Consider the following 26905-nt stretch of genomic DNA (forward strand, 5'->3'; position numbering starts at 1 on the left):
AATAAAAGTCAATATTTGAGTAATGTTGGTCTTGTCCGAGTCTACTAGTACGTTACTCTTCTTTTGTAGTTTTACTTAGTTGTAAGATTGAATAATGTATTATCATGCACTTTATGAGAGTAGCGTTGTGTTGTGTCCGCTCTATACGTAAATACACCAGAGCTACTTCAGCTATTACTATATCTTCTCTATTGTGATACTCTAACTTACCTATTATGACAATATCTTTAGGAGATACCTCACTCCACACAATGCGCTCCTAAGCAACTGTCAATTTTCCCCCGTAATCTTGTTTAAAAACTGCTGTATCTCCAGCCAGCAGCCTGGTTCCAACCTTAGTTAAGGTGGAGCTCATCTCAACAAAATACGCTCCCTCTTCCCAACAAATCTAAAACCCTCTTCCCTGCACCATCATCTCATCTACACAATGAGACTCCAGAGCTCAGCCTGCCTCTGGGGTCTTGCACATGGGAGCATTTCTAAGAATGCTAATATGTAGGCTTTGGATCTCAATCTTCTACCTAAAAGTCTAAATTTGGCTTCCAGAAACCTCTCTCCTACACATTTCTATGTTGTTGGTACCTACCTACATGCATAACAGCCAACTTCTCCCCAGCAATCTCTAAAAAGCTACCCTGGTGATGTGCGAGATCTACCACTTTCGATCTAGGCAAGCAAGTTACCAAGAAATCCCCATGGCCACCAGCCACATTCCTAATGACAGAGTCCTATCCTATTACATCTGGTCACTTGCCAGTAGACATACATCCTAAGTGCAAGAGGATAACTCAGCACCTGGAGGGCAGATCCTGGCTATAGAATTATTTCCTGCCAAACCACAGTGATACTCTCCTACCAGAAAACTTTGTTCCACCAATGCAGCACAGGGACTGCTAGAGTGGAGATAGGACTGCTCTACTATGTCCCTGAAAATCTCCTCTATATACCTCAGTTTGACTCAGCTCTTCCAGGTCTGCACTTTAACCTTCAGAGATCAGACTTGTTCTCCAACAGGTAGGACCTCTTTGCACTAAGTGCAAACATATGACTTCCCACCTACACTCAGAAATACAACTCACTGCAAAAGACCTGTAGCCCCCATCTCCCTACTAGATTATTGTCTGCACCTTTGTTTTCAGTTATAAAAGTTAAGTCCCTTAAATTTACTTGGTATATTTTTTGCTTATTCATTTAGCTAATGACTTATAATTGGCCTACTATTTATTTCAATAGTAGTCTGGATTAATTTGCACTTGTTTATTTATTTAAAATCTTTTATATACCGCTTATATAATAGTAGTGAGTCTAAGTGGTTTACAAAAATAAAACATTCATAATTGATTAAAAACATAAATCAAACAAGTCAAACACGCATTAAAATTCAGGTCAAAAACATAAATGAAAGATCAATAAACTATAAGTCTCATTAAGGGGCTTATTTGTGTGAAGGCACTAATAGACTCCTATTATGCACAACTTTTTCCAACCCCCTAATTAGGCAGTGGTCTACATATCAAGTTTTGAATCTGGGGGTGTATGGGAAAACCAAACACTCACAATCCCTTAAATAAGCCAAGCTAGGTGGGTCCCAAAGACAGTTCTGAAAACTGCTTATCTGTATAGTACTTCCCAAGAAAGGTATGCATATGATTAAAGACCAAAAAATTCATTTTCTGCTATATCATAGCAATGGTGACATCTAGTGGTTAGATTTATGACCCTTGACTGTAGGGTTCCAAAAGCGCTGATGCATGACCCCCAGCTGAGGAATGTCACTGCAACGAATGGGCAAAGTAAATTAGAAGGGAAGAGAAAAAACAGGGGAAAATCCCCCAGGCAGTTTCGAATGAAGGATCATGACAGCACACCCCAATAGAAGCTGGTTCTTTCTAAGCTGGAAGTCCAAAATCAATGGGAGGAAACCTGCCAGGTCCCCAAAAAATGGCTTTAACAGAATAAAATCTTATCCATTTAACACACATTTCAAAGCAAGAGTGTGTATGACTGCATTAGGCACAAGTAGAGCTGTTATCTGATTATACCACAGTATTTCTGGGCTCTCTACAATTATTCTTTATACCATAGATCTTAAAAGTTGTCACATACCTTAGCAGCATAAATCAGCCTCTTTACAGTTCGCTTTTGAAGATCTTCTAAACATTGTGAATGGAAAAACATGACAAAAAAGAAAACAGACAGAGCTATATATTGTGAGGGTGCACTTCCAAAGGGATATTAAAAGTATGCTGGCTCCTGTCCTAATTCCTAAAAGCACATCAGTTATGTTAAAAAAAATAAAATAAATCTTGGAACCCAGTAAAACTTATGCAACTTTTACAGAAATGTGTCGATAACAAAAATGGCATCCCCCAGGTTTCATTTTGGAAGAAGAGTGCAATGAATCAATACTTAGAAACCAGCTATAGGAGAACCATCAAACACACAATCTTTTCCCACAAGGCTGTTCTTGGAAACCAAGCAACATGCTTATATGTTAGAGATATGCCATTTTAATAAATGAAATTATGAGTTTAATAAAGCAAAAATATCAAAAAACAAATCAGAAAGGTCATGCTAGAAATGGTACAGTACAGCAAGAAGAATGATTACTACGAAGAAAGCAAAGTGATTCATGCTAACCCAACACTCTACTTGTTATTTAAGCTGCTCTTGGCAGGTCTTTTCAATGACAAAATATTTCATCTATAGTAAAATTATTCATAGGTCTGATATTTTCAAACCACTAAATCTCAAAGGCCTTATATTTGATCACCATTTTCAATGACACTAGAAAATTGGCATGTAAATGCCATACTTGTGTGTTATTAAGTTAAAATAAGCAGAAATGCTGTGTACACAATATACTGCACCATCAGATTGATCAGCAAAGTTGCTTACCTGTAACAGGTGTTCTCAGAGGACAGCAGGGTGGCATCAGATGGAGTCCCAACATGGAAAACTTATGGGGAAAACATAGGGTCCCTCTTCAGTTTTATAACATAGATTTATATATAAAATCAACAAATAGAAGAAACCCAACTCCATGAGGCGGTGGGTGGGTTTCATGAGATTTAACATCCTGCTGTCCTCGGAGAACACCTGTTACAGGTAAGCAACTCTGCTTTCTCTGAGGACAAGCAGGATGGTAGTCCTCACACATGGGTGAATCCCTAGCTACAGGCTGCTCCCCAATATAAAAAAGGACCAACAAACACTCAAACCAGGTGCCAACAGGCACAACAAAAAAGGTGCTGTTGGTAACAGAGGGGGAGACAGCCTGAACCCAAACAATGGGCCTAGGTGGGAGAGATTTGGGTTCTACACCTCAAACTGATTCTGAAGTACAGACTGGCCAAACCTACTGTCGCGTCAGCCATCCCTATCCAAACTATAGTGAGATGTCAATGCATAAACAGAACTCCATGTTACAGCCTTGCAGTTCTCGGGGAGGAAATCTGCTCGCAAGTGAGCCACCAATGCTGGCTCAAACAGAATGAACATTGACATCGCTCCCAAGATGCAGTCCCACCTGAGCATAACAGAAGGAGATGCAATCTACTGGCCAAAAAGATAGTGTCTGTTTCGCAACAGCAATGTCCAACCTATTCCTATCAAAAGAAACAAAAAGTTGGATGGACTGTCTATGAGCTTCTGTCCACTCCAAATAGAAAGCTAAGGCTTGCTTGCAATCCAAACAGTTCAGGGCTCGTTCGCCTTGGTGCAAATGGGGCTTGGGAAAGAATGTTGGCAAGACGATGGACTGGTTAAGATGGAAGTCCGTCACCAACTTAGGCAGGAACTTAGGGTATGTATGCAAGACCACCCAATCATGATAAAACTTAGAGTAAGGTGGATAAGTCACTAAGACCTGGAGCTCACTGACCACCACCAAAAATATTTTATTTATCTATTTAACTCTTTTATATACAGACATTCATGAAACATATCATATCATATCAGTTTACATGGAACCGGGGTGTTGTAACATTAACAATAACAATGAAGAGGAAGTTACAATAAACAGGGTGTTATGGGAACTTGGGAACTAAGATAGCAGATGACAGATGTTTAATACTATAGGCTTAATACTATAGGTTTAGCAGATGACAGAGGTTTAATACTATAGGCTTAATACTACAGGTTTAGCAGATGACAGAGGTTTGATACTATAGGATTTATTTATTTATTTATTTATTTATTAACTTTTATTTACCGACATTCGTGAAGCACATCATGCCGGTTTACAAAGAACTCAGGTGGGAGATACAATGAAACAATATAACAATATAATATAACAATGTAACATTATAACAAAGTGAACAAATAAAACAGTACAAAAAATGAAGCCATGGGAGCCGAATTGAGGGGGGGAAAAAGGGGGGGAGAGGAGGGGGAGGGTGGGCAAGGGGTAGGAGGGGAAGGGGAAAGCATAGTTAGAAGGAGGTAAGGGGAGAATACAAAAAGAATAGGGGGAGACTATGTACAGGAGAACTGTATAGGTGTCATTTAACTACGTAGAATTACGGAGACGTCGAAAGTTGGAGAAGGCGGTAAAACTGGGAAATAGTTACTTCAGAGGGTATAAAAAAGGGGGGGGTGGAGGGGGGGGGAAATTAGGGAAGGGTGGCGGCCGGGTGACGCGGAAACGAAAGGGTGACAGGGGGCAGGGAGGAGAAAGGGATAAGACAGGCGGGAGGAGGGTGAGGGATGGCCGGGCCGAGCGGAAACTGAAAGGGGGGGGGGGGGGGCAGGGGGGAGCTAGGGGGAGAAATTACGTTTGGTTTGCGTCATGGTTTGCGTCAGGGTAGGCCTGTCGGAAAAGCCATGTCTTGACTCCTTTCTTGAAGTTGTGAAAGGATGTCTCTTGGCGTAGGGGGGTGGGGAGGGGGGTGGGGAGGGAGTTCCAGAGGGTAGGGCCAGCGACTGAGAAGGCTCTCCCTCTGGTGTGAGCTGAATGAGCTGTTTTGAGGGATGGGGTGTGGAGGGTGCCTGTATGGGTAGTTCTTGTGGGGCGATCGGAGGAGCGGTAATGAGGCATTTCATCGAGCCAGGTGTGATTGTGTTTATGTAGGGAGTTGTGAAGGATGATGAGGGTTTTGTATTGTGAGCGGAAGGAGATGGGCACCCTATACTATAGGTTTAGCAGATGACAGAGGTTTAATACTATAGGTTTAATACTTCAGGTCACAGATGCGCAGCGGCTCAAAAGGAATTTTCATCAGCTGAGCTAATTCCATGTTGAGGTCCCAAGACACAAGAGGAGGCCATACGAGAGGCTTCAATTGAAGCAGGCCCCGCATGAATTGTACAACTATAGGCTGCACAGAGATGGGCATACCATCCACACCATGGTGGTATCCGCCAATTGCACTGAGATGAACTCTTATGGAGTTGGTTTTTAAGCCAGCTTTCGATAGGTGTAGAAGGTAATCAAGCAGTTTTTGTGTGGGACAGGAGAACAGATCTAGGGCCTTCTGCTCACACCAAACAGAAAACCTCTTCTACTTCAGTCATAGGACTTTCTGGTGGAAGGCTTTCTAGAAGCCACCAGGACCAGAGACACATCTTTTGAAAGTTTGAGTGGTTGCAGAATTAACCTCTCAACATCTAGGCTGTGAGCGAGAGGGCCCGGAGATTGGGATATTGCAACCTGCCTCAGTCTTGTGGGATGAGATCTGGGGAAATCCCCAGACTGATCGGTCTTCAGATGAACAACTTTCGTAGGAATGGAAACCAGACCTGTCTCGGCCAATAAGGGGCAATAAGGATCAGAGTCCCCTTATCCTTGCAAAGCTTCAAGAGAGTTTTTGCTACTAAGAGAATCGGAGGATACGTGTACAGAAGATCCTTGCCCCAACATAGGGCAAGGGCGTCCCAAGGCTGGTTTGCAGTCTGTCCTGTACAGACACCTTTCTGTTGCAAGGGAAAGCAAAGAGATCAACGTCTAGGCTCCCCCAGGAAGCAGAATATCCAGTTCGCAACCCCCTGGTCTTGCTTCCAATAGATGTAGAAGGTAGGGGTCTGAAGGCAAGACTCAATCTGTCCTCTAACATGTTCTCCATCCCAGCCATAGCCCTAAACACCATCTCGTAGGACAGGGCCATGACCAGATCTGAACCGCTTCCTGATGCAGAAGGTAAGAGCCCATATCTCATTGCCAACTGGTTGTCAGTTTGGCTCAGGAAAACTTTGTTGGACACCCGATCTCTGAAAACCCATAGCGCATACCTGATTGCCTGAAGCTCCAGGAAATTGATTTGGCAACAGCTTCCCTGGGCAGTCCAGAGACCCTGGGTGCTGAGCCCAGCTCCATGAGCTCCCTATCTCGGGGTGAATGCATCCATGGTTAGAACAATTTGGTTAGGACGACTTTGGAATGAGATCCCCCGCTCCAGATTTGAAAGTACCCACCACCAGGACAAAGAGTCCCAGAGGGGCGAGGTGACTCGGATGCAATCCTGGAGGTTCTGAGTGGCCTGGCACCACTGTGAACTCAAGGTCCATTGGGCCCTGTGCATGTGCAATCGTGCCAAGGAAGTGACATGGATAGTTCTAGCCATATGGCCCAACAACCTCAAAATGTGCCAGGCTGACATCTGCTGAATCTCTGCCGTGATGGTCAAAGTGATGGCCCTCTGACGGGGCACAAAGGCCTTGGGACTGAGCAGTGTCTAACAGGGCTCCTATAAAGTTTAATTGACGTGATGGGCTGAGATGGGACTTTGAGTAGTTGATGACGAACCCTAGTCACTCCAAAACCCGGAAGGTCAAGCGCATGCACCTGATGGCCTCTCTCTGAGATGTGCTCTTGACCAGCCAATCGTCCAAATAAGGGAAAACATGTACCCCCAGCCTGCGGAGATGCGTCGCCACCATGGCCAAGCATTTTGAGAATACCCGTGGGGCTGATGCTAGCTCGAACAGCAACACCAGATATTGAAAGTGCTGTTTTCCCACCACAAATCGGAGATACTTCCGGTGACTTGGGAAGATCTTGATGTGTGTGTACGCATCCTTCAGATTGAGGGAGCATAGCCAGTCTCCTTTTTGTAAAAGGGGGATCAAGATGCCCAGGGAAATCATCTTGAACTTTTATTTTTTGATAAATCTGTACAAGGCCCTTAGGTCTAGGATAGGATGGAATCCTCCTGTTTTCTTTGGAATCAGGAAGTAACTGAAGTAAAATCCCATCCTCTTCGCCCTGGTGAAACAGACTTGACCACTCTGGCCATTAAGAGCGAGGAGAGTTTAGTTAGTTGTATTTCCTGATGCCCTACTGGCCCCCAAAATGGGCTTGGAGAGCAATTTGGCAAGGCGCCCAATAGGTTCAATCTGAACTCCTGATGGATGATGGAAAGAACCCACTGGTCTGAGGTTATACTGGGCAACTGGTTCGCAAACAACCTGCAGCCTGACCCCAACCGGCGGATCCATCACCCTAGGTACGGGTAAACTGGACTATGACCCAATCAAAACACCATCTCTGGAGTTGACTGAGGTACTGGTTGGGTCTTGAGGGCTCTCTGCTGCCTAGGATGGCTGCGGGAGCCCTGATGGTGTGGACAGGAGCGAGGGGGTGGAAGACAATACTTCCTCTGCCACAATCTCACCGACCTCCTAGCTGAGGAGGATGGGTCCAGAGTGCTGGCGAAGAGTTGCTGGAAGGTTTCATGGTGATCTCAGAGCTGGGCCACCGCATCCCTCACTCTATCTCCAAAGACATTCTCCCCAGTACATGGCACGTCAGCGAGTCTTTCCTGTACCTCTGGTCAGAGATTCGAGGCCCGCAGCCACACCATTTCTGTGGGCGCCGATTCCCACTGTATAGACTCTCGATGCCATTTCAAAAACACTGTAAGTTGCTTGGACCTCATGTTTCCCACACTCCAGGCCCTTATGCACCAGTGTCATGAGGGTGTCCTGCTGATGCTAAGGCAGCTGCTCGGCCACTTCCTGCATCTACTTCCAGATGACAGCAAGTACTTGCTCATGTAGAGCAGGTAGGAAGCTATGTAGGCAATGAGCATGGCCTCCTGGAAAACCTCTCCCCCAAGACTGTCCATCGAGGAATGGGTCCAAGACCACTTGGCTCTCTTGAGAGCAGACTCAGCTATCACTGATTGGTGAGGAAGTTGTCACTTATTGAATCCGGGAGCCTTCTGGATGAGGTAAACTCTGTCTGCCTTCTTATTCACAGGAGGTACTGTGGAGGTGGTGTTCCCATATCCTCAGTAAATCCTTAAGGATATCATGCACTGGGACCGCCACAATCTCCTTAGAAGGCTGCACAAACTGGAGGATTTCAAGCACTTTGTACCTGGCATCTTCCTCTGTCAGTAACTGAAATGGCATGGCTTCCACCATCGCTCTCACAAATACTGTGAAGGTTAAGTTTCTCAGTGGAGACTTCCTTCGCTCTTCTAAAGGACAAGGTTCTAAGGAGAGACATTCAGAGCCATCAGAGGAAGACTCCGTGTTGTCATCCCTCCAGGGGTCATGGGAGCCCTCATCCTCACTGAAACAGACAGGGGATGGGTCCCTAGGCGTTCGGCGTTCGTCCAGAGGTGCAGGCATCGGCAAAGCTGGATGGGGGGCTGCAGGCCTCAGCCTCTCAGCCAGCCTCGATGGAGTTTCCTCCTTCAAGGAACCAGCAACGACCACAGTTAGCAGCAGGGGAGGCTGCGGTGCCCCAAAGGGCACTGATGCCAGCCCAGGAACCAATGCCAGCTGAGTCAGTGATGCATCGATAAGAGCATGGAGCTTCTCCAAAAGCGGCTCTAAGACAGATAGTGCCAGTTCCGGTGCCACAGGACCAATACTCCGCATCGCCCACTCGATTGCCAGTTGAACTTGCCTCTCAAGCTCCTCCTCAAACACTGCTGATGCCAACACTGACTAAGAGGAAGGAAAGGTGGCCAGATCCTCTTTGGAACCGAGAGGAGGATCGGTGACTGGCATCAGGACCGATAGATCGTTGCTGACCCCCGGCACTGATGGAGGACTGGCACTCTTAGCCATGGGGTTCGCTTTGGGGGCATCACAGCATGAGCTGGCTTATCCCCGTGCCCCACCGTGCATCGACAGAGACCAATGCTTCTTCGGCTTCCCTCAATACTCAGCACAGTCTTTCCCCAGTGCTGAGTATGATGATGAGGAACCCAACATCCTTGGCTTAGAGAAGCTTGATGGTGGCTGGTCTCCGGCGCTTCTAGCAGCCGATGGCACCAACGGTCCCACCGATGTTGATGGCTCAATGTCCATCGGTACAGCTTCGTGGCTCTTCAATGCCAATGGCTTGGTCTTCTCTGGCCCATCTTCTTGAGCCGAAGACATCATCCCTTTGGGGTCATCTGGGCGCATTTGCGGCAACCCTGGACATCATGTGACACCCCCAGGCAGAGGACATAAGAACATAAGAAAATGCCATACTGGGTCAGACCAAGGGTCCATCAAGCCCAGCATCCTGTTTCCAACAGTGGCCAATCCAGGCCATAAGAACCTGGCAAGTACCCAAAAACTAAGTCTATTCCATGTAACCATTGCTAATGGCAGTGGCTATTCTCTAAGTGAACTTAATAGCAGGTAATGGACTTCTCCTCCAAGAACTTATCCAATCCTTTTTTAAACACAGCTATACTAACTGCACGAACCACATTCTCTGGCAACAAATTCCAGAGTTTAATTGTGCGTTGAGTAAAAAAGAACTTTCTCCGATTAGTTTTAAATGTGCCCCATGCTAACTTCATGGAGTGTCCCCTAGTCCTTCTACTATCCGAAAGAGTAAATAACCGATTCACATCTACCCGTTCTAGACCTCTCATGATTTTAAACACCTCTATCATATCCCCCCTCAGTCGTCTCTTCTCCAAGCTGAAAAGTCCTAACCTCTTTAGTCTTTCCTCATAGGGGAGTTGTTCCATTCCCCTTATCATTTTGGTAGCCCTTCTCTGTACCTTCTCCATCGCAATTATATCTTTTTTGAGATGCGGCGACCAGAATTGTACACAGTATTCAAGGTGCGGTCTCACCATGGAGCGATACAGAGGCATTATGACATTTTCCGTTTTATTCATCATTCCTTTTCTAATAATTCCCAACATTCTGTTTGCTTTTTTGACTGCCGCAGCACACTGAACCGACGATTTCAATGTGTTATCCACTATGACACCTAGATCTCTTTCTTGGGTTGTAGCACCTAATATGGAACCCAACATTGTGTAATTATAGCATGGGTTATTTTTCCCTATATGCATCACCTTGCACTTATCCACATTAAATTCCATCTGCCATTTGGATGCCCAATTTTCCAGTCTCACAAGGTCTTCCTGCAATTTATCACAATCTGCTTGTGATTTAACTACTCTGCACAATTTTGTGTCATCTGCAAATTTGATTATCTCACTCGTCATATTTCTTTCCAGATCATTTATAAATATATTGAACAGTAAGGGTCCCAATACAGATCCCTGAGGCACTCCACTGTCCACTCCCACTGAGAAAATTGCCCATTTAATCCTACTCTCTGTTTCCTGTCTTTTAGCCAGTTTGCAATCCACGAAAGGACATCGCCACCTATCCCATGACTTTTTACTTTTCCTAGAAGCCTCTCATGAGGAACTTTGTCAAACGCCTTCTGAAAATCCAAGTATACTATATCTACCGGTTCACCTTTATCCATATGTTTATTAACTCCTTCAAAAAAGTGAAGCAGATTTGTGAGGCAAGACTTGCCCTGGGTAAAGCCATGCTGACTTTGTTCCATTAAACCATGTCTTTCTATATGTTCTGTGATTTTGATGTTTAGAACACTTTCCACTATTTTTCCTGGCACTGAAGTCAGGCTAACCGGTCTGTAGTTTCCCGGATCGCCCCTGGAGCCCTTTTTAAATATTGGGGTTACATTTGCTATCCTCCAGTCTTCAGGTACAATGGATGATTTTAATGATAAGTTACAAATTTTTACTAATAGGTCTGAAATGTCATTTTTTAGTTCCTTCAGAACTCTGGGGTGTATACCATCCGGTCCAGGTGATTTACTACTCTTCAGTTTGTCAATCAGGCCTACCACATCTTCTAGGGGGGGGACAGTTAGGGACATGGTCCTCGGGCACCAAGGGCATCGCATGAAGCCAGACGCAGCCATGACGGGACAAAATAGATGGGAAGCAAGACTCACATCAATGTCTGTGGGCATTGAAGGCCAGCAGGCACCAAAGCACCATCAATGCAGGGAATCAACGGTAAAGCAAAATTCACATCAGTGTCGGTGGGCATTGAAGGCTGGCAGGCACCAAAGCACCATCGCTGCAGGGAATCAATGGTGAAGGGAACTTACCAATAAATGACAAAAACCCTAACTAGGAACACTACGGGGAGGACCAAGAGGGACCCAGCATCAAATGCAGATGAAAAAAAATCACAATTTAGCAAGAAATGGAAAAGTTTTCCAAAATAGGCCAAAAAGGCTGCAGCTCTATAGAAAAAGAAAGACTGAAGAGGGACCCTGCTTGGATGAGTGGTATAGGACAAGCTAATGTGCCAAGTCAAAGTTCTAGAAACTGACATAAGTTTTCTGTGTCGGAGCTCCATCTGATGATGTCACAAATATGAGGACTACCATTCTGCTTGTCCTCAGAGAAATGTTACTAGTCACAAAGCTACACAGCAAAAGTGTGAGCACTACTGTTCAGGGAATTTAAACAGTACGGTTAAAATAAACTTTGGTTCTTCTCCAATGTGCAAGATTGATTATGATAATGAGAAAACATGGAGATGTTGGCGAGACGAGGAATGAGAGTGTGATTATACTGTACCAAGATAATCTCCATTTTCTGTTTCATTTTTCATTTCTTCCTCCCAGCTGTTGTCTTCATTATCATTGTCTCCACCTAACTCGGAACCCCAGTCTTTCATCTTCAGCAGACATTCTGTCAGTGACTAAACAGATTTTGGAGCAACAAATTCAGTGAAACAATGTGGTGCTTCTTTCAAAACGTCTGTTTTATTACACAGTATTTTAAACATTAAATTACTCCTATTTTATTTATACAAAACACATATCACAGGTCAGTTACAGTGGGGCCAGTAGTGAGTTCACATAAAAATGAGAAATTACTACTTACCTGATATTTTCCTTTTCTTGAGGACAGTCAGATGAATCCAGACCAAGTGTGATGTACCCAAGCTACTTCCAAATGGAGTGGGAGATTGCCCGCGGTCCACTCAAAACCACATGAGCAAAGGCCGCATCCTCCCAGGCCTGCACATCCAGACGATAATACTTGGAAAAGGTATGTAAGGAGGACCATGTCGCAGCTCGGCAAATGTCGACAACAAATAACAATCTAACTTCTGCCCATGACACTGCTTGAGCCCTAGAGAAATGAGCCCCAAACTGACTAGGTAACGGCCTCCCTGCATCCATGTATGCAGCCAGACTACCTCCTTAATCCAGCAAGCTGTCGTAGCCCAAGAGGCCAGCTCTCCCTGTCTAGTACTGCCTTGAAGAACAAACAGGTGATCTGACTTCCGGAAAGGTTCAGAAACCTTCAGATACCAGACAATGTGTCTGTTGACATCCAAGGGTCGCAACAGATGATACTCCTCTACATCTCTCTCTCTGTCCAGAGACAGCAGGGAGATGGACTTATTCACGTGATACTCAGAGACCACCTTTGGTAAAAAGGAAGGAACAGTATGCAGCTGCACTGCTCCTGGAGTAACCTGAAGGATAGGCTCACGGCAAGACAAGGCTTGAGTTCAGAAACCCTACGGGCAGAGCAAATTGCCACAAAACACCGTTTTCAAGGTCAGTAACCTCAAGGACAGGGCACGCCAAGAAATTCAATCCCAAATTAAGACTCCAAAGGAGCACCAGAAATCACAAGGGATTTCCTTTCATAAAACAGCCACATCAGGATGAACAGACAAGGTTCCACCTATCTGACCCCTGAAACAGGCAAGAGCTGCTACTTGCACCTTCAAGGAACTGAGAGCCAAGCCTTTATTCAAGCTATCCCACAAAAATTCCAAAATGAGTGGAATCTTGACTAAGGAAGGAAGATTACCTCGATCCTCACACCAGGCCTCAAACACTCTCCAAACCCTCACGTAAGCCAAGGAACCAGAGAACTTTCTAGTTCTCAGTAAGGTAGAAATCACTGCTGCAGAGTATCCCCTCTTCAGCAAGCGAGCCCTTTCAAGGGCCATACCATAAGACAAAATCAAGTTGGATCTTTGTGAAGGGCAGATCCCTGCTGCAACACGGTCCTGTGTGCCGTAAGTCGAAGAGACGAATCCACCAGGAGCCTCCGCAGATCTGCATACCATGGTGTCCTGGGCCAGTCTGGAGCTAGCAAGAGCACCATCCCTCTGTGGTGCTCAATCCTCCGAACCAATCTGCCCAACATGGGCCATGGAGGAAAGGCATACAGTAACTTGTCTTCCAGCCACTCCTGCACTAACTAGGGCATCGATTCCCAATGAGTTCAGATCTCTCCTGCAGCTGACGAATCACGGAACTTTCACACTGAGCAAAGTCGCAAGAAGGTGTAGAAAAGGAAGACCCCAGCGGTCCAAAATCAGCTGAAACACCTCGTCTGACAATGCCCACTCTCCTGGATCCAGACTCTCCCTGCTGAGAAAGTCTGCCCTTATGTTGTCTCTTCCTGCTGTGTGAGAGGCTGAGATCATCTGGAGAGCATTCCGTAAGTTGATCTATTTCCAGTGACACTTGTTGGCTCTTGGTACCTCCCTGCAGATTGATGTAAGCCTCAGTCATTGCATTGTCCAGCATAATTAAGACCGAAGGTCCTTGCAGCCTGTTGCTGAACTGTAAACATGCCAACCAGACCGCCCTGGCTTTCAGTCAATTGATGTTCCAGAGAGACTCTTCTGCATTCCAGCATCCTTGCACTGTCAGCTCCTGACAGTGAGCTCCCCAACCAAGGACTTGCATCCATTGTCAGTACTAGCCAGTCCAGTGGGGCTAGGGAGACTCCCCTCCTTAGATGATCCGCCTGCATCCACCATTGCAGTTAGAAAGAGACCTCCATCGGCAAGTGGAGCCGAATCGAATAGTTCTGAAACTGCAGGTTCCAACTAGACAGCAGGGAGTGCTGCAGAGGATGCATATGTGCCCTTGCCCTCAGTAACACTTCCAGAATTGCCACCACTAAGCCAAGTACCCGCAGGTAAGACCACACAGTTGGGCACAGAGTGTTCATTAACAGATGGCGCTGTGCCAGCAATTTCTAAATTTGAGCTTCGGCAGGAAATCCTTGCCCAGCTTCGTGTCAAACTGAACCCCGAGGTATTCCAATGACTGAACAGGTTGAAGACTGCTCTTGTCCAGGTTCACTACCCAGCCGAGCTCCCGCAACAGGGAAATCAATTTGCGAGTCACCAGGCGGCTCTCTTCCAGCGATTTGGTGCAAATAAGTCAGTCGTCCAAACACGAGTGTACTAAAATTCCATTCTTTCTCAACTCTGCCGCAACTACTACCATTACCTTGGAAAAGGTTATGGGAGTGGTGGGGAGACCAAAGGGCAGCGCCCAAAGTGAAAGTGACATCCCAGAACTGCAAACTGCAGTAAGCGTTGATGTTCTAGTCGGATAGGAATGTGGAGATACGCCTTGGACAGATCCAGAGAGGTCAGAAATTCCCTCAACTGCATGGCCATTATCACAGAGTGCAATGTTTGCATGCGAAAATGCTTCACTCACAGATGATGGTTGACGCCTTTGAGGTCCAAGATGAGATGAAAAGTGCCCTCCTTTCTTTGGCACAATGAAATAAATGGAATATCGCCCTATATTTTCTGGCGACATGGGCAGTGGGACCAGAGCCCTCAGACTGAGGAGCCTTGCCAATGTACCCTTCACTTCTTGCTTCTTCTGTGGGGAGTAGCAGGGAGACTCCATGAACACATTCTGAGGAACACTGCAAAACTCAATCGCATATCCTTCTCATATGACCTTCAAAACCCACTGATCCGATGTGATCTCGACCCACCTCTGATAAAAGAGAGAGAGGCATCCCCCTATCTCTTGTTCCCGTGGGTGAATCAGAAAACCTTCATTGGGAGATTCCACTACCCGAGCCTGCACCTCTTCTGAGTTGTCGGGAGCAAAAGGACTGAGACCAACCAAAGGGTCGAGTCCTCTGAAAGGTCGCTCTTCTATAGGGTCAAATGTTTGAATCCTGTAACATGACCTATCATGGTAAAAGAGCACTGCGCCTGCTTCTTATCCTCTGGCAAATGAGATTCACCCCACTTACTGGCCAGTTTCTCCAACTCGCTGTCAAACAAAAAGCAAGCCGTCAAAGGGCAATTTGATGAGGTTGGAGGTCGCTTCGGCTGACCAATTTCTCAACCATAACTTTCGCCTGGTCTCTACTATTGAAGCCACCCTCTGGCTGAAGTGCAGACCAAATCACAGCCCGCATCTGCCAAGAAGGCAGCAACTGGTTCCTGCCCTGGAGTTTACCACAGAGTAATCAACCTCCTGGGAGAGAAGCAAATAAAAGCATGCCACCAAGGAACAACAAGACGTGATCTGCAAGGTCATTGCCACCGCTTCACATGTTTGCTTAAGAATAGTCTCAATCTTTTTATCATGAGCATCACTTAAGGCCACTCTTCTTTTCATGGGAATAATGGTCCACTTGGATATTGCACATACAAGTGCATCTACCTTCAACTTTCTTACACTGGATCCAGAGGGTACAGGTCTTCCAAAACCTGACCCTCTTCCAAAACCTGACCTCCACTCAAGATAAATCAATTCTTGAATGGCCTCCATCATGGGAAAAAAAAAACAAGAGACTTTATGCAAAGAAACCAAAACGGAATTTCTCTTTGGCTCAGACATGGAATCTGCCCCAGAAACTCCAAGCATTTTCTGGGAAATCTGGGAAATCAGAGCTGGCAGTTCATCTCTATGAAAGAACCGTAACATAGTTCTATATGGTTCTAATTCGGGGGGGGGGGGGGGGGGGGGAATTTCACCATCCTCAAGAGATGCAGGATCAGTATCATCATCCGTGCCATCCAAATCTCTATCCGGAGATCCCGCTGCCACTCTAGGAGTACCTCCGTTGCTTGGCAGAAGGTCCAGGCAAGGATCCTACCTGTACTTCTGCTCTAGGAACAATGGACAGGGCTGAGGACTGTGCCTGAAGAAAGGATTGCAACCCCTGGAAAAAGTCTATCCATGAAAAAGTGGAAATATCCAGACCAGGAGGTACCTTCCCCTGCTGAGGAACCAGTTAGGGGAGTTCCAAAATCAAGTGCCCCACCTGAGTCATCTTTACCCAGATCCACATCCGGCTGGGAAGAACCAGGCTTAGTGAAATCGGAGGAAGACAATTCTTCCTAAGCTTCCAAACAGCGCTGGCACAAATTAGCAGGCACTCCTGGCTGAAATGCCAGAATATGGCAAGCCATGCAAAGAGAAAGATGGTTAGGCTTCTTAGGTACAGGCACCATTATGGCCAACAGTGAACTGAGCAGTGGCCGGAGGCATGCATCTAGCTTTTTTTTTTGTATGCGCGCTCAAATTAGGCACCCAAACATTATGTGTCCAACACTTTAGGCGCCTACCAAAGAGCCCAAAAATAAGCGCCCAAAAAACTTAAGTGCACAGTACTACTTGTGAGCAGAGGAAGGCAAGCGACCACTACAGTGTCGCTTAACATGGACTCACAGACTATAAGGCTCGACTGTGCGTCCAAAACTGGGCGCACAACCTGGGCACACAGCTAGACGCACATGCTGGATCGACAATCCTTCTCATTATCTGCGTGCCATTGCGGCTAACCACACGGCACGCAGCAAAAAGCCTCAGTGTATGGCCTAGCCTAAGGAGGCTGCTCAATCCACTAGGTTGCCCACGTCCTTCGACCTCCCACAATGCCAAGCACGGAGACCAGGAGAAGGAGGAAGCCCTACACAAAAGCCTCCTTCTAGGTCTCTGTATAATCCTTTTTTTTTTTTTTTCTTTTTAACTTAATGGAGCTCAGCCTTACCTGGCTAACTACAGAGACAGTCTCCAGCTGCAGGGGGAGAGGGCATGTGCTGTCATCGCCTCGCTGGGCTTCCTGCACCCACTGCCTTTCAGCTGCTCAAGCAGTTAAGTCCACACTGGCTAAAATCAGCTACCGGACCAAGGCACTCATCTGAGGGACCATGGAAATCACCTCAGGAATTCTCAACTGTGGAAGGGACTATTTGGTATCACTGCAGGAGAGCAGGACAAATTTATTTCCTTAACTCTCCTTTTCTTTAAAATGAAGCAATCCCCAGTGGGGAGATGCATGTCCATCTGCTGGAGACGGAGAATACTGGCAGGCTGATGTCAGTGCTGTTTGCTCCATCTCCATCTGCTGGTACAGATGCACAACCCACCTGTTTTGGATTCATCCGACTGGACACTAAGAAATTTATTTTTACAAGTAGTTCTGACATCAGACTGGAAAGACAATGGGATATAATTACATGAAATCAACAAATTTTTTTGACCAGATTCTAAAGAACTGTTTGGGTTTTTTTTTTTGGTGGGGGTTATTTATTTTTTTTGGGTGGTAGCTGTATATTCTGTCACATAGATGCAGTTCTAGGCATCTCTACACAGGGGGTCAGTGGGCTTCAGACGTGTTGCAGATGCAATGTATTGCATCCCTCATCAGCTATGCATTTAGATTTGGTAAAATTCTTAAGTGGATGAGGGAGGGGAGAAAAAGGAAAAGTCCCCCCATAAATGTGTAATTATATCATCACTAGCTTACTTTCCTCTAGCCCACTTACAAACAAGTTTACTTTGATCAGGTCAATACAGAGTCACTGAAGCAACAAAGAACCAGGCCACAAGAACCTGGCAATTACCCATATAGAGGGTTATGATAAGGATAAAGGAGTGAGACAAGAGTCTCAGCAGGCAAGGGCAACTGGGCAGATAGATTAGGACCTCTTGGCTTACTCAATCAACAACTACTATGTATGTTACTAATGTTCTGTCTGGAAAAATTCTGTTTACAAACACTCATGAGATGAAGCTTCAAGTGCCAGAAGACTTACTGCTCTATAATTATGTGTAATTCTGCTTCTTCCTTCTCTACCCCGCAGCAATTTGGACATGCAAGTTACATTATATGACTGCCTTTTGTAGTCCTGCCTGATTACAAAATGGCAGGCTCTTTAGCTGAAAACGGTCCACCCGAATGGCATACACACATCTTCACAAATGAAAAAAAAAAAGAGAGATTGTTCAAAGATAATAAGAAATAGTCATCTAAACAGAGAAATAAACATCTAAAATATCAAAACAAGTACTTCAAATTTAGTAAGAGGGACCCCACATGTAGACTTACCTTGACTTGGCTTTCTTTATTATTTAAAGCCTCTTCCATGTCTTTTTTTGACAATTCATACATTTTGGTTTGTTCGTTTAGCTCAATTAATCGTTCACCCCAGCCTTCTGCTTCTTGAAAAAGCTAAACAGCAAAAGAGAAGTGTGATGAATGAACTTCCCAGATGAAAGTTAAAGAGTAAGTTTTTCCATAGCTGTACTTGTCAAAATCGCCAACATTTGGAAAAAAATGTCCAATTTCATAAACATACTGTATATAAGTTGGTGCTTGCTAGTCAAACATAAATAGCACTGTCTGCCATGCGGACCACCAAGCTTCAAATCCCAGGCTAAGGACTCTGCTCCCTGGGCTGGCCAGGGCTCAAGATACCATGAAAGCAGCATTCACAGTCCCTGGGCTGGGAAGCTCCAGGCATCATTCAGAGGGGCAGATGCAATACAGTGAGCTCAGCCGAGCGCAATGTATAACCCACACTCTGATGTGGGTTAAATAGGCGCTAATCCACCCCCTAATGAAATAGGGGGATTAGCGCCTATTTATCCTGCGTCAGACGCGGAGTGAATGTAATTGCGCTCATCGCATGTGAATGAGGCTATTACTCATTCACTCCGCATGCAAAAAAATGTGCGTCTCAGATGCACATTTATCGCTCAGCTATTAACGCCTGCCTGGAGCAGGCGTTAATAGCTGAACGCAGGTAAAAGAAGTAGAGAAAAGCAGAAAAAAAACTGCTTTTCTGTACTTCTTTTCTTAAGTAAAAAATAATAAAAAAAAAAAACTCAGCAGAGAAAAAAAAATCCACTAAGTAATTGCAACTGGCAGATGGCCGGTTATGAAAACCGATGCAGAGTTTACTGGTGTCTGTCTTCATAACCGGCAGCCGCAGCGGGTTCGCATTAGCAAGGAGGCGCTAAGGTGGCACCATGCGCGAGTTAGGAAAGCGGGCACTGTCTTTTCAGCGCTCGCTTTCAGCGCTTTATATTGCATCGGCCCCTAAGGCAATACCTACCAGTCAGGCTCAGGATCAGAAGGAACTGCAGTTTGTGGTTAGGCAGAGTGAGATTGGATTAGATATAAAATAAGAGAAAAAAAATCACTAAGCAATTGCAATTAAAGGTTCATGGTGCTGTAGCCCAACAGAGACTAGTTCTGACTAAGTTGGAAGTCCAAAAGAGAAAAACTGCAATGCTCCCCCAACAAAAAAGTAGAAGGCAGCTAGCAGGCACTTTAGCAAACTAGAACCAGAATTGGAAGTTTGATTTTGGTCCCATCGTCTCTACTGTCCTAAAAAGGTACTTTGTAAATGTATTATTTAAATACTGGGAATGTGAATAGAAACAAGAAGTTACAGGAGGATATTATCTATAATTTAATAGAAAAAGTAATAGAAAATTTTGAAGGGGATTAAAAAAATTATTTCAATACATTTCAAAATGACAAAGACAGAGAAAATTATTCTAGGGATACATGAGTAAAATTCAGACAATACAGCAGACAATGGATATGAATTCTGTTACAAATTTCCCAGATTTATGTCCCCTTACAACAAAATGAACACACAACAAACTCATAAGGAACAGAATAAAGTGATAATGAACCAAAGACACATTCCCAAGTGTGTGTTAGCTAGGGCCAGCAGGTAGAAAAAGGACAAATTAACAGACTTTCAATGGCTTGCATTCATTTGAATTGCTTATGATGTAATCACCTTGTTTCCTGAAACAAAGAAAAGAAATAGTAACCCCCATTTTAAGATTGTGAGCATACAGAAAAGACCAGAAGATTAACAGAGGTAAATTTTACTGATGACTACCAATGGATGAGGATTTCTATACATGTCCTTATATAACTTGTGAAAGAAACAAGGCTTTAAACAAAGAGCTGCTGAATAGGTACTCAACATCAATTAACATAGGTTCCACAAATATCTGTGCTATTAACTCAGTTGCTCTTAAAGACATCAAACCATACTATACCTGCTGATTGCTTTCTTGGAGGTGAGAACGTTCATCCATTGCATTCTGCAGAGATGTTTCAAGCCTGCTTTTGTTAATCTGAAATACTTTTAAAGTTGTTCTGGCCTAATAAAATTGGAAAAAAAACAAACACACACACATCTCAACAATGCATACTTACAAAATTACTCTACAACACTACTGATGTAAAATTAAAAACTCCTTTAGTTCAAGAAAATTGCATAACCCATGTGAACATCTCATCTACAGGCCGATACAGTACAGTGCACTCCAACGGAGCGCACTGTTAGCCTGCTATTGGAAGCGCGTTTTCCCTTACCCCTTATTCAGTAAGGGGAGGAAAATGCGCGTCCAACCCGCGGCACCTAATAGCACCCTCAACATGCAAATGCATGTTGATGGCCCTATTAGGTATGCACGCGGGATACAGAAAGTAAAATGTGCAGCCAAGCCGCACATTTTACTTTCAGAAATTAGCGCCGACCTTTCTTCCGGCACCAGGAAAGTGCACAGAAAAGCAGTAAAAACTGCTTTTCTGTGCACCCTCCGACTTAATATCATGGCGATATTAAGTCGGAGGTCCCGAAGAGTAAAAAAAAGTTTTAAAAAAAAAATTGAATTCAGCCCGCGGCTGTCGGGCCGAAAACCGGACGCTCAATTTTGCCGGCATCCGGTTTTCGAGCCCGTGGCTGTCAGCGGGCTCGAGAACAGACGCCGGCAAAATTGAGCGTTGGCTGTCAAACCCACTGACAGCCGCCGCTCCTGTCAAAAAGGAGGCGCTAGGGACGCGCTAGTGTCCCTAGCGCCTCCTTTTGCCCGGATCTACCGCCGGGCCTAATTTAAATACTGCATCGCGCGCACCGGCGAGTGGCCGATGCGCGCGCCGGGAGAGCGGGCGTTCACCCTCTCTCCTGCAGACTTTACTGTATCGGCCCGCTAGTTAGCCAAAACAAACTACTGTATAACTATCTCCTGGCTCTCAACGTTTGATAAATTTTGTTATGCCGAGTTGTATATTTATGTAATGGGACACAGGGTGGGTAAAACAGAAAAGAAATACTTTGCAAAGCAAAGCTATTGACTTCCTAATATCTTTAGATGCTTTTTATTTAGATTTGTTTGCAGTATAAATTTGAAAAAAATCTAAACTGTGTGCCATACTACCATTTTCAGTTTTACAGAGTGAATGCAGATCAGAAGGATGGCTAATTGATGCAATTTATTTCTCAGCGTCTACCATTCCCATCTCAACAGCCCAGTGTCCTTTTCTGTGGAACAAGTGTTTCAGGGTGCTTCAGCAGAAAATATTTTACCAAGTACCACCTTTCTATGGGTTACTCAAAGCAGGAGTACATCAATAAAACCACAGAGTACACCATTTAAAGCAAAAAACAAATACAGCGATTCAGTATTTAAATTAGGCCCGGCGGTAGATCCGGGCAGAAGGAGGTAGATCCGGGCAAAAATACAGATATAGAAGAAAACACTCAATTTATGGTAAGTGATGAATGCCAGCCTGAGCAGCAGGCAGCAGCTATTTAGTTTTGCTGCTGGTGGTTTTCTTGATGTAGACAAAGAGAATGTGTGTAGCTCAGACAGAAAACAAAATAAGCTATAGCAAAAATATTTACAAAAAGTATTACTACTTTGGTTTGTTCAAAATTGTACTTTTCAATAACAACTCAAAAATGCAAAATACAATTTTACCCATTTTGCTAAATTTAGTTGTTTCCCTCCAGATTTTTATTTACAAGAAAAGCATTTGATTTGATCTGATTTTTTAGATTCCGTGTTTCGGCACTTCATATACCACTATTTATTTTATTTAGGTGATTTATATTCCTACAATCCCAACTTCAGCATTTGCTTTTTAAACAATATTTGGTCAATTTATCCAACTGAAGGATGAAATGAAGCTGTGGTAAATATCTATTCAAAAAGGGATGGCAACTGATTTAAATGCTATTTTCTAAATTTGAAAAAGCCACCCTCAAGTGGTTGAAAAGAAGCAAACAGGCTTGAGTGTATAATGAGGCACTGGAGACACACCTAGCTCCAAGTTGCACAATGCATTATTTCCCCTCATTAAAATATGCATGTCTCATTATCCCTTTTCAGACATGCAAATTAATTTTCATGAACTTCCTAAAAGAAAAAAATAGCAGATCAATGGCACTGAACATGCTCAAGGAACGAGGCCAGCATGACATAAGGGGAAAAGGCCAAAACCACAAGAGTATAAGGGTCCAGATGATCGCATCTGGCTGGTGATTTACATTTATTTTTTTAATTTAGCTCATGCCTTTTCACTGGTAGTTCAAGAGGAGTTACATTCAGGTATAGTAAGTATTTCCCTGTCCCCACAGGGATTAACTTCTCCCATTCTGTGTCTATGGGAAAGATACTTAGTAAATCAGGTGGATAAAGTGATTGCCCAAAGTCACAAGCAGCAGCAGCAGAATTTCAACCTTGGCTTCCCTGGTTCTCAGCCTGCTACTCTAGCCACTAGATTATTCCTCCACACCATGTACAGCTATCTCCAGGAGTACTTCCTTTATCGTGTCTTTGGGTGTGCAGCATAGATGCTTGTATGTTCCCCTGTGGGGTTTCTCTCTCTCTCTCTCTCTGTGGCATGCTGGTATGGAAAGTGCTCTGCTATGTTTTATATGAGATATGTTTGCACATTTCCCAATCTGCATGGTGGCTGTTGCTCTTTCCTGTGCATCTGTGCTTTAGTTTTAATTCTGTGCTTTGAGCACAGTACAGTTACATGACCAAAAAAGGTACATGCTGTACATGTGCAGAGTGAGTGGCATGTTTCAATATAGCTCCAATCTCTCCAATCCATTATTACCTTGTCTCTAGTCTTTTCAGGGAATTCATAAATTACTATTTACCTGAATTTCCTTTTCTTTAGGACAGTCAGCAAATATTGCCTTTGCTCTCTGGATGTATGTAACTGCTTCCCCCTTCTGTATTACTTTCTTTCTTTTTTTTCTCATTTTCAACACACACTTCCAAGCCACTCTCAGCTTACAGACCATCTAGCACAGATAGGTTTTCCGTCAGTGGCTGCATGTATGTATGCATGCCGTCCCTGGCTTTTACCGTGAAACAGAAGAGGTTTCCCCCCTTTTGGAGGTCAAACTGCAAACATGGACTCATCTCTGGCTTTCCAGTTCCTTGGGTCTCCTGTGTCTGTGGTACATTTTTGATTAGCCTTTACATTTTCAGCCCCGACATATGCACCTGCTCAGCTGCAGGAACCACCAAAGGTGAGACTGGAAAGGAAAATTGGTTCTTACCTGCTAATTTTCCTTCCTGTAGTACCACGGATCAGTCCAGGACAGCTGGGTTTTGCCTCCCCACCAGCAGATGGAGACAGAAGAAGACTTCACGGACTCTGTCCTATACCCCTGAGGTGCCACCTAGTGTCTACCAGTATGATTCAGTACCCAAGCAGAAAAACAGATACAAAAATCCATAACTACCAACCATAAAAAACCACCTCCCTCGCAGAGCAGAGGATATAAAACACTACATAAACCGCATGTAACGAATAACCTATGTCGACAACAGACGGAGCCCCAAAAGGGCAGACAATAAAACTTGCATAGAGATTGACCAGCCACAAGTCGAGCTGACTCTCCATCGTCTTCCTGGGCGGGCGTCTGGACTGATCCGTGGTACTACAGGAACGAAAATTAGCAGGTAAGAACCAATTTTCCTTTCCCTGTACGTACCCGGATCAGTCCAGGACAGCTGGGATGTACCAAAGCTTTCTTAACCAGGGTGGGACAGAGAGTCCCGCTTGGAGCACACTGGCCCCAAAGGAACCGGGCTCTGGAGCCCGGACATCAAGCCGATAATGTCTTGCAAAGGTATGCGGAGACTGCCAGGTGGCCGCCCTACAAATTTCCTGTGGCGACACCTGCTGACACTCCGACCAAGAAGTCGACTGGGAACGAGTAGAATGAGCCTTAAGGCCAGAAGAAAGTGGACGACCCTGAACCAGGTAAGCAGAGGAAATCGCCTCCTTCAACCATCGGGCAAACGTTGGCTTAGATGCCTTCTGCCCTTTTCTGGGTCCACTCCACAGCTCGAAAAGGTGATCCGAAAGCCGAAAACCGTTCGTCACCTCTAAGTAGCGCAACAGAGCTCTCTTCATGTCCAACTTCTGCAACTCCTTTGCCTCTGGAGAAGAAGAATCCACCCCCGCAAAGGAAGGAAGTTCCACGGACTGGTTCACATGAAAAGAGGACACCACCTTCGGGAGAAAAGAGGAAACAATTCTCAAGGAGACTCCCGCCTCAGAAATCCGCAAGAAAGGCTCCCTGCACGACAAGGCCTGCAGCTCGGACACCCGCCTAGCGGAAGAAACCGCCACCAGAAAAACCGTCTTCGAGGTCAGATCCTTCAAGGTCACCCGTCGCAAGGGTTCAAAAGGAGCCGAACAAAGCGCTTTGAGTACCAGGTTCAACCTCCATGAAGGACAAGGACTCCGGACCGGAGGGCGAAAGTGCTTAGCGCCCCGCAAAAAGCGAACCACATCCGGGTGAGAGGCAAGAGGCACCCCCTGCACCTTCCCTCGAAAACTGCCCAGGGCCGCCACCTGCATCGAATTGAATGCTAAACCCTTGGCTAGGCTTGCCTGTAAGAAATCCAGAACTTCTGGAATAGACGCCTTGGCGGGCTGTACACAGTGGTCGATACACCAGGCCTCAAACACTCCCCAGACTCGGACATACGCCAGAGACGTAGAAGTCTTGTGGGAACATAAGAGCGTGGCTACCACCGCATCAGAGTAACCCTTACTCTTCAACCGGCGCCTTTCATAAGCCATGCCGCTAGACAAAAGCGATCTGCCTCTGTGAAACAGACGGGCCCCTGCCGCAGTAGCATGGGAGACGGATGAAACCTCAGTGGACCGTCCACTGCCAGAGCCAAAAGATCCGCAAACCACGGGTGCCTTGGCCACTCCGGGGCCACGAGAATCACTTTTCCGGCGTGTCTTTCGATGCGGCGCCCACCAACGGCCATGGGGGGAACACGTACAGGAGAATGTCCCTGGGCCAGGAGAGGACCAGGGCGTCCACCCCCTCCGCCCCCGGTTCTAGCCGACGACTGAAGAACCGAGGGGCCTTGGTGTTGCGGTGCGTCGCCATCAGATCCATAGCCGGCGTGGACCACCGGTCGCACAGACGATGAAAGGCGTTGTCGGATAGTTCCCACTCTCCGGGATCCAGTTGGTGGCGACTGAGGAAATCCGCTTGGACGTTGTCCACGCCGGCAATGTGAGACGCCGCTATCCGGTAAAGATGCGCCTCTGCCCAGCGGAGCAAAAGCTGTGCCTCCGCCGCCACTGGACGGCTCCTGGTGCCACCCTGACGATTGATGTATGCTACTGTCGTCGCATTGTCGGAGAGCACCCTCACCGACTTGCCTTCCACCAAATGGAAGGAGTGCCTGAAGCGCTAAGTGAACCGCTCTGGTCTCTAAGCGATTGATCGACCAGGAGGCTTCCTGCCTGGTCCACTGACCCTTGACCGCCGTATCCCGACAAACCGCTCCCCAGCCAGAGAGGCTGGCATCCGTGGTCACTACAGTCCAGCAGGGAGCCTCCAGGTCCATCCCCTGTCGCAAGTTGTGCGGAGAAAGCCACCACTGCAGACTGGAATGCACCGCCCCCGACAGGGGAAGGACAGTGTCGTAAAGCTGCGAGCGAGGCTTCCAGCGGGACAACAAATATGCGTGAAGAGGACGCATATGTGCAAATGCCCATGGCACGAGATCGATGGTCGAGGCCATGAATCCTAGGACCTGCAAATAATCCCAGGCCGTAGGATGAGAGAGAGATTGGAAATCCGTCACCTGTTGCATGAGCTTCCAGACTCTTTCCTCCGTCAGAAAGACCTTCCCTAAGACCGTATCGAAACGAGCCCCCAGGAATACCAAGTTCTGAGAGGGGGTCAGATGGCTCTTCGCAGGGTTGACCACCCATCCCAAGGAGCCCAACTTCCAAAGGACTTGCTGTACCGCGTCCCTGCAGAGACTTTCCGACTTCGCTCGAACCAACCAATCGTCCAGGTACAGATGGACCAGGATCCCCTCCCGTCGCAATGCAGCCGCAACCACCACCATCACCTTGGTGAATACTCTGGGAGCCGTCGCCAGACAGAACGGAAGGGCGCAGAACTGAAAATGGCGCCCCAGGACTGCAAACCGCAGGTATCTCTGATGGTCCGGGCAGATGGGGATGTGGAAGTACGCCTTCGACAGGTCCAGAGAAGCTAAGAACTCTCCCTTGTGTACCGACTCTATTACCGAGCGAAGCGTTTCCATCCGAAACCGGGGCACCTTCAGAGCATGATTTACGCGCTTCAAATCGAGGATGGGCCGAAAGGACCCGTCCTTTTTTGGGACCACGAAGTAGATGGAGTAGCGCCCACGCCGCAGCTGCCCTGCGGGCACCGGAACTATGGCCCCTAGATCTTGCAGGCGTTGCAGGGTGACCTGTACCGCCATGCGCTTCTGGCTGTACGCGCAAGGGGACACTAT

The 26905-nt window shown here is 46.0% G+C and overlaps 1 protein-coding gene across 7 annotated transcripts in view; it reads right to left on the reverse strand.

Annotated features, from left to right (window-relative positions):
• MIA2 (MIA SH3 domain ER export factor 2) overlaps window positions 1–26905 on the reverse strand; it is a 316566-nt gene that overhangs the window by 135243 nt on the left and 154418 nt on the right. For all 7 annotated transcript variants that reach the window (XM_029598487.1, XM_029598488.1, XM_029598489.1 and 4 more), the window contains 4 exons: window positions 20348–20452; window positions 18372–18494; window positions 11814–11937; window positions 2107–2153 (listed from right to left, as the gene is read on the reverse strand). In XM_029598487.1, the coding sequence (XP_029454347.1) occupies window positions 2107–2153; window positions 11814–11937; window positions 18372–18494; window positions 20348–20452 (399 nt within the window). The remainder of the gene's footprint in view (window positions 1–2106; window positions 2154–11813; window positions 11938–18371; window positions 18495–20347; window positions 20453–26905) is intronic.

This window comes from Rhinatrema bivittatum, chromosome 4, assembly GCF_901001135.1.
Source record: "Rhinatrema bivittatum chromosome 4, aRhiBiv1.1, whole genome shotgun sequence".
In the NCBI taxonomy this organism is placed as follows: Eukaryota; Metazoa; Chordata; class Amphibia; order Gymnophiona; family Rhinatrematidae; genus Rhinatrema; species Rhinatrema bivittatum.